We start from the raw sequence: 8,808 nt of genomic DNA, 5'->3' as shown, positions 1-8,808 counted from the left end.
ATCCCGCCCTCTTATCTGCCATTAGAGGAGCTTGCTCTCAGAGCTAATCATGATGTCCAACACGTGGTGGTTGAGCTAGTGACTCCACCCCCTGCCGCCCCAGGCACCTCCCCCAAAACAGGTATAATTCGGCGAACTTTGAAATACTCTGAGACTGATTTGGACGCTGTTCCGTTACGCTGTTACCGGGAGACGGACATAGACGAGGTGCTGTTAGCAGAGCAAGAGGATGCTGACTCAGCATTTGGAAGTAACCGAAGTGTCATGGGAACTTCCTGTGCTGGGAGCAGCCCGCTAGGAGAGATGCCGAATGAAAGAACAGATGGACAGGAGGACAGGGAGGAGGAGGAGGAGGAAGAGGAGGATGTTGCGAGCTGGGTCACTGTCAGGATGCAGGGCGATGTGAGGAGGCTGCTGGCCGATCAGGAAATAGCTGAGGAAGAGGAGTTTTACAGCATGATGTTAAAGAGGTGGGAAGTGGCAAACACATTTATTTGTTTAAGGGGTCATCGGATGCCCATTTTCAAGTTGATAAGATTCTTTAGGGTCTAATGAGAAGTCTATAACACACTTTGGTTAAAGTTTCACAATAGTAGTGTAAAAAACACTTTTTACCTTGTCAAAATCAGTCCTTTTTAGAGCAAGCTATTATGTTGCATGTTACTTAAAAAGGTTTATGAGCTCTGCTCGCCCCTCCCCTCTCTGCCATGGGATGACGAGCCGTAATGTTTACTTTAGCCATGTTTAGCTGTGAAACTTGCTAACCAACACATTATTAAGAAAGGCCATTTGCAAAGATGCATAAAAAAATCCTTATGCATACTTCTGCTGTGGGTAAAGCTGCATCATAAATTATTTGCACGAACATAGACGCGTATGTAGATCGGGATCAGCGCTTTCCTTTCAAAAACGAAAGTTACATTAATCCTCTGCATCTTCAGTGGCTCAGATGTCGGGAGTAAATGACGACTGCTATGTTCATTATTACATCCAACAAGAGAACACCTCAATCGCTCAGTCAGAGACATTCTTGTCTTCCCCTGCACACAATGGTGATCAGAGTCAGACTGTTTCAGCTCGGTGAGGGCGGGTCTAAGGTAAGGCGCTCATGTCAATCAACTATTGTGGGAGTGACCTCTGTTGGTGTGTCACACTGACAAGAAGCTGAGAATGATCTGATTTTAAAAAGAAGTTATTAATTTTAAAGCCTGCCAACACGCATTAATGTTCAAACAACATGTAAAAGTGAGTTTTGCATCCGATGACCCCTTTAAGAAACTCTTAAACTATTCCTTATGGTTATATACAGAATATATTCAGAAATAACAACCCTAATCTTTTTCTAGGCCCCAAGATCATTTCATTAACAACCACCCAGCTCTAAAATCTCCCATCCTGGTCCGTGGTCCTCGCAGAAGGTCGGGAGACAGTTTGGACACATTCAGCCGGCATTTCGAGAACATCATGGAGTCGCACCGTGCCAAGGGCACCTCCTACAGCAGTCTGGACAGTCTCGACCCTTTGACCACTAGCACTCAAACAGTCCTGACCTTTGACCTCCCCACCCTGACTCCACAGGTGCAGGGTCAGATCTACCAGAGTGCACGGCAAATCGTGGAGCTCAGCTTCGCTCCGTTGGCACACATAGAGATGCCCAGCCTCTCAGAGTCGGCACTGACGATAACAGGGGACACCGATGCCACACGGGCGCCATCCAGTGAACGTCTCAGCAGTGGGTCTGATGACCGCAATGGCCAGAGCTGGCAGAGCAACCCACCTCTTTCACTGCCCAGGTTTGTGTAATTTTACTGCTAAAAATTTAGTAGTGTGCTCTAGTGGTAGAATGCCATTAGTTAAGTATGTAAGTATGTCATTTTGAGCATTTATCTAATACTCACACTTGCGGTCTTGACCACTTGAAAGCATGTGCATGCAACAGGAAGTAAGTGCACAAGATTGTCCCAAGACTTAAAAACAGCAAAGCTCAGTGCACACTGATTTCTCATATGGCTTCGAAGCAGTATTTAAGGTAAAGTGTGTCCCTTCATGCATCATGTTTTGGAAATAAATCGTGCAAACTTTTTACTAGAAATCTCGCAAGGTTGTGGAAACCTTCATTATGTACGTTAAATATTAATAATAATTTGATAATAATTTTAGTAGTAAAACATAAAGTGTTGCACATTTTATTGGTGCAAAGATAAGTGTTTATTTTGTACTACATTTGCAACTGTTTTTTATCACTTAATTAGAAGCACTGCAATTGTGCTTCTAATTGTGCTGTCTGTAGTAGAGATTACTGAACAGACATTTAGAAGTTTATTTTAAAATGCAAGTACTGAAAATCAAAATCAAGCTCTGTCAACACTTGCGTTAAAAGTGTGTCCCATCGGGTTATGAAAAGTTGTGGTCTTCACGTCCACTTGAACCCTTAGTGGAAATCTGTCATGTAAGTAGACAAGTGGTTAAGTGCAAAGACCGCAAGTGTGGGTATTTGGACAAGTCCTGAGTATACTTGTTCTAATAATATGTTCCTTGCAATATGTTCCTTGCAATGGCTCAGTTACTCCACCAGATGGAGTATGCAAGTAACAGTTTCTTGTTGGGTAAAACATACTGCGATTTTTGTTTACCATGAGTTGAATCTTGTTGAATCTTAAAGAAAATGTCAAGACATTTTCAGATTTTATTTCACCCCATACTTAAGATAACTTGTTCTGGGATTGATATAGAGGTTGCTTGATATATTAATCCAAACAAGTAATCAATATAAAATATGTAATATTGTATGTAGTATGTAATATATGCACATTCCATTTTTAACTTGGTTTGACAGGCTAAGGGTGAATAGCTTGAGGTGGATTCTAACCAATATTTCCTTTATCTATCCAAGTGTAGCTAATTTACTGCGTAATGATTCTGAATGACCTATTAGTCTGTCGCTTTAACCTTTTCCATCTGCTGTGCCTGTGACTTGACTGCAGGCTGAGTTTAGACAGCAGTGTGTGCGTGAAGGACAGATGAAAGGCAACGCCGATTGCTGGCAGAGAACAGAAGTTACTGCCGCATAGATCACCTTGAGACACATAGAAACCCAGAAGGCTGGGAATAGCCTGAGAAAATATACTTACATTCACAATCAGAGCAATGTTAGTCCACAAATCTTTATTTATAGGATGAGTACTGTGATATTTAACTATGTGCCATGTCTCTTTTTTTGTCTTATAAAAGAGTTAACACCTGTTGTAAATGTTAAATGTATTTAGGCACAGTGCAGCACTGCAATGGTACACTACTGTCCTGTAGTAGATAAAGTAAACCACTAGGTGGTGACAGTCATTCATTAATGCTATTTGCAAAGGTGTCACTATTAGAATCAAGCACGCCATTGGAATTGGAATGAATTGCCTATATTGGTCAAATCATACACATTTCATCAGAAATGATTGTATTAAAAATCCCCAAGCTGGATATGAAGTCATAAAATGATGTCATTGATTTTGGCTGTTAGCCGGTGTATGAACCAATCAAATCCTAGGTTGCTCATTTGCTATGCCAATTAAAACGTGTCTGTTGTTCATTTAGCATGGCAGGAACAGTAGCAGCATTGTGGAAGTGCTTAGACAAAGCTCAGTGACACAGAAAAATCTCAACTCTTTCTTTAGCTCTCTCTCTTTCATTCTGGGTTTTGGCTGTGTTTCCTCTATGTAGGTAAGAGTATATAGAATCTAATATAAGGTTAGTGATCAAGTGGATTGTATGTATTTATACTCTACCATTTAAAAAGGTTGGGAATGGTAAGACTTTTCTGTTAAGGGGAGACACTGCAGGCAAAAACATGCACCTGGTAGGTTTGAGATTTTGGGCTTTTTGGTGTTTCATAAAGTGTTTCGTAACAACTAGTGGAAAGAAAACACCCAAAAGACACTGTAAAGTGTTTCTTCTATAGCACTTGATATATTTGTGTTAATAGATTTCAATTACAATACATATTTTTAAAGGCTGTTTTCTCAAAATGAGTTTTTCTTCTACACTGAGCCATAAATCTCCACTTCAGTAGCTCTTACACACACCAAACTTAACATTTTTATTCTTGTCTAAATTCTGAAAGTTTTTACAGAGGGATTTGTATATATGTATAATTAGCTTGATTTTTATGCAACATTTTATTCCCTCAAAAATGGTTAAAAAAATACATTGTTTTCTGTCTGAATTTCGTTCTGAATTATGGAGTGACAAAATCCCCTCTGTAAAAACAATTGACTTTAATATGTCAAAAAAAAAAAGAATTTTGCAACTGACTTTATCCAATGTTTAGATTTTTGTACTAGAAATGCAGTTTTTAGAAAACTTGTAATACAAAAATGTTTGCAATTATCAATGTAATTAAATAACTGAGTAAGGTGGTAACTATTAGTTAATTTTTTTTACCCTATTCACCTGCAGTGTCTCACTTTAAATATTTTTTTATAGAAGACTTGTTAATCAAGGCTGCATTTATTTGATCAAAAATACAGTAAAAGCAGTAAAAGTCGAAAATATTTTTACTTTTAAAAAAGCTGTTTTCTACGTGAATATATGTTAAAATGTAATTTATTCCTGTAAGGCAAAGCTGAATTTTTAGCATCATTACTGAAGTCTTCAGTGTCACATGATCCTTCAGAAATCATTCTAATATGCTGATTTGACCAATGCTATTTTTGTTGAAACCATAATAATTTTTATCTTCTACTGACTCATTGGCTGTTTACCTCAAATCTGTACTGCAAAGTTTAAGAACAACTGACAAACCACACTTACTGTAAATGCAGAAGTAATTCAATTATAATTAATTGTGAAATTTTCAACCTAAGTGATTTTAGATTTGTACAATGTGGTTGTCACACTGGTGAAAGATAAAGCAATTGTGATCAAATGACTCATTATTTAGTTGATCAATATTATATAGGTGGGAAAGAAAGCAAGAGGTTTGTAGATTTTGTGCGTGTGAACTGAGGAGTCCCTATAGCGGGAGAGACTGAGAGATGTTACATGCCACACTGAACTGAGAAGGTCATTAGAGCGTCAACAACATTCACAAAGAGAGAGAAAGCAGTGGGGAAACTCATTGGGAAGGAAATATCTGGCAAGTTTGTGAGTTAAAAGGTTTAAGGATGGATTGAAATTTTAGGATCATCTAAAGACGGATACTTTCAGTCAGTGAGTTTCAAACAGCAGAAACGGTCTTCTCAGAGATGTCCACCAACACCTGAGGAGATACCGACAGCAAAGTCTCTGGACAAGCGGCTCAGGTGGACTGCGAATATTTAAACATGAATACAAACATGACTCAGGGCCACAGAGTCACATCACAGAGGCGTTTTGGCAGAGATGGTCTGAGAAAAAAAGCCCACTCAGTGTTTTGCTGGCATTGCTCTGCGCTGAAAGAAAGGAGCGTCCTGACCCGCTGCCACACACCGTACAGGTAGAAACTTTTTGGAAAGGAAATCATGGATGTATTGCTGTATTAATCTGTCATTGTCCTAATATAGCAGTTTTATGCAGAAAAGGCAAGAATAACTGATATTATGCATACCCCAGAACATCTAGAATGAGCAAACAATGCTTACATTTGAAAATCATCATAAAATGTTCAGGTTATTTGCAGTGAAGCTATTTTTTCCTCTTTGGGCCTTACAGAATTACTACTGACTATTAAATGTGTTCATGTCTGTAAATGATCTATCCAGAAATCTTTCCTTATTTTTTTAGTTTCTGTTAATGTTTTCAATTAGACTTTTTTTTTTGTTTGTTTGTTTCCTCTTATTTCCTTTTCTTGTGTTTTGTCACTTTCAATTTTTTTATTAGTATTTGGCCCGATTTCACAGACAGGGCTTAGACTAAGCCAGGATTAGCAGATAGTTCAATTAGGATATTTAAGTAATTTTTATAAACATGCTTAGAAAAAAAATGTACTGTTTGCTTCTTGAGACAAAACAAAGGCACCGATATATTTTTAGATCAGTCAGTGCAAGTTTCTTTGAGTTCAAACAGCTCAGACTTACATTTTAGTCTAGGACTAGGCTTAAGCCTTGTCTGTGAAACTGGGGGTATATGTTTTAGTTGATTAAGTTTTACTTATTTTAGTGTTAACTTAAACTAAACAAAAATTGAACATTTACAGTATTAAATGAAGTAACTTTTGGAATGAAAACTTTTCTTTGTATTTTATTTTCAGTTAATATAAATTTAATTTTAAGCCATAAAATATGTATTTGGTTTTAGTTTTAGTTACAGTTAATGATGTTATTTCTGATATGGAGTAAATACTAGTTTTGTCGTGCTAGTCTTTCTGTGCTTCCAGACGTCTTTGTTTGTGTTTCACACATTTGTGCCCATTTTTTGTTTTTCGTGTGGATTTATGAGGAATTTTGTGTGGTTATATTTTTAAATATTTTATTTTATTTCAGTTTATGTTAATCTCAACTAACTGAAAAGTATGGTTTTAGCTTCAGTTAACAATAATATGTGATATGGGGTTAATACTTCTTTGTACTTTCTTTTGTCTCTTTAAGAAGTGTTTTTGTGCTTCCAGTTGTCTTTGTTTGAGTTTCACACATTTGTGCCCATGGTTTGTTTTTCGTGTGGCTTTATGAGAATTTTTTGCTGGATTTGAGAAATTGTGTATTAATGAGAAACATTGCATGCAAGTAGCCAAAATATAATATGTTTAAGAATTTTGTTTATATTTTATTTTATTTCCGTTTGTTAATTTAAAGTAATTAAAAAATATGGTTTTAGCTTCAATTAACGAAAATATCTGGTATGGAGTTAGTACTTCTTTGTACTTTCTTTTGTCTCTTTAAGAAGTGTTTTTGTGCTTCCAGACGTCTTTGTTTGTGTTTCACACATTGGTGCCCATGGTTTGTTTTTTGGCTGGATTTATGAGATATTTTGTGTGTATTCATGAGAAATGTTGCATGCAAGTAGCCAAAATAAACTGTTTACCTTTTGTAATTTATTTTAGTTTAGTTTGTAAAAAAAAATATGGTATTAGTTTCAGTTAACGCCAACAACCCAGATATGGAGTAAATACTCATTTTTTTGTGCTTGTCTCTTTAAGAAGCATGTCTGTGCTTCCAGACGTCTTTGTTTGAGTTTCACACATTTCTGCTCATGGTTTGTTTTTGGTGTGGATTTAGCGTGAGTCACTGATAAGAAGGGGTGAGATCAGGACTTCTGTCCCACGTTCATTTATAGAAACCAGGATAAATCGGATCAGTAGAGCACAATAGCAATTTAACACAATTGCAAAATGGAAATGATCTCTTACTGTAAACCTGTTTGTGGTTGCTGTTTAGCTTTGCAACTGATTTATCCCACAGATGCTACATCATTGTTACTAGTGTAAAATCAATATGTAGCTTTGTGGATATGTAATTTTTCTTGAATGTGCTTGCAGAACATTTGTTTAACAGGTTTTTTGGTCCCTATATAATTATGACTTTACTGTATGTAATTAATTATATTATTGAAAAACATGGACAAATTAACGTACCATACATTTTAGTAAGCTTATAATGGTTTTTATGCTTCTTATAAAAAAAGTTAGGTACATCTTGCATGAAACGTGCTTCTTAGTCTATTTGTGGTTTTATCACTTAAAGTACTAAAGTGGTCCAATGAATGTTTTAGTAATGAATGACCACCATGTTCATAAACAAGCAGCAGAATGATCTTATTTGTGTGTGTTTGTGTGTTTGTTCAGAGAGAAATGTCCTCGCTTTGCCGGGGACCCAGATTTGGATCAGGAGCTGAGCGAGCGTTTGGGTTTGGGTAGTAATGACACCCTCAGTAACGGCAACCGCGCCGATCTGGATGCTGCCAAACGACTCGCCAAACGCCTCTTCAACCTCGACGGATTCAAGAAGTGCGACGTTGCGCGTCATTTGAGCAAAAAGTGAGTAAATCCTCTTCAAGTGTTTTATTTCAGTGTTATTTAGTATTGTTTGTGTTGTTACTTTATATGTGACCCTGGACCACAAAACCAGTTTTAAGTAGCACAGGTATATTTGTTGCAATAACCAAAAATACATTGTATAAGTAAAAATTATAGATTTTTCTTTTATGCCAAAAATCATTAGGATATTAAGTAAAAATCTTGTTGCATGAAGTTATTTTGTAAATTTACTAATATAAATATATCAAAGTTTAATTGTTGATTAGTAATATATATTGCTAAGAACCATACACAATTCATCAATGGAAAGCTTATTTATTATGACCATTATGACTGTTTTTGTGGTACAGAGTCACATGTGCTAACACTTCACAATAAAGCTTAGTTTGTTAACATTAATTAATAATAATTTATCACAGTTTTTAATTTTTAAAACAGTCTTTCATCTTATATTTATTGATTATTTCAGCTTTATTTCAATTAACAAAATTATTTTTAATAGTTTTAGTTAACTATATATGTGTGTGTGTGTGTGTGTGTGTGTGTGTGTGTGTGTGTGTGTGTGTGTATATATATCGTTCATCTCACATATATATATATATATATATATATATATATATATATATATATATATATATATATAATGTAAAAATGTATATTATATATATAACTGCAAAAATACACAAGAATTATTGTGTAATAATATATATATATATACACACACTTAAATATATAACTATATAGTTATATATATTTCAGTCTATATTGTTAACTGGAACTATTAAAAATTAATTTTGGTAACTGAAATAAAGCTGAAATAATCTATATATATATATATATATATATATATATATGTATGTGTGTGTGTG

At 35.6% G+C, this 8,808-nt stretch overlaps 1 protein-coding gene across 1 annotated transcript in view; it reads left to right on the top strand.

Annotated features, from left to right (window-relative positions):
• The first annotated feature begins 1,363 nt into the window (after positions 1–1,363).
• The window catches only part of LOC141297533 (PH and SEC7 domain-containing protein 1), an 8,264-nt gene continuing 819 nt past the window's right edge, over positions 1,364–8,808 (top strand). The window contains exons 1-2 of the mRNA XM_073827955.1: positions 1,364–1,793; positions 7,748–7,939. Coding sequence (XP_073684056.1) covers positions 1,465–1,793; positions 7,748–7,939 — 521 coding nt within the window. The 5' untranslated portion in view covers positions 1,364–1,464. The remainder of the gene's footprint in view (positions 1,794–7,747; positions 7,940–8,808) is intronic.

The sequence above is a fragment of the Garra rufa genome, chromosome 22 (assembly GCF_049309525.1).
Source record: "Garra rufa chromosome 22, GarRuf1.0, whole genome shotgun sequence".
NCBI classification, from domain to species: domain Eukaryota; kingdom Metazoa; phylum Chordata; class Actinopteri; order Cypriniformes; family Cyprinidae; genus Garra; species Garra rufa.
Note: the sequence above shows the minus strand (reverse complement) of the source record. Positions and strands in the feature narration are given on the sequence as shown.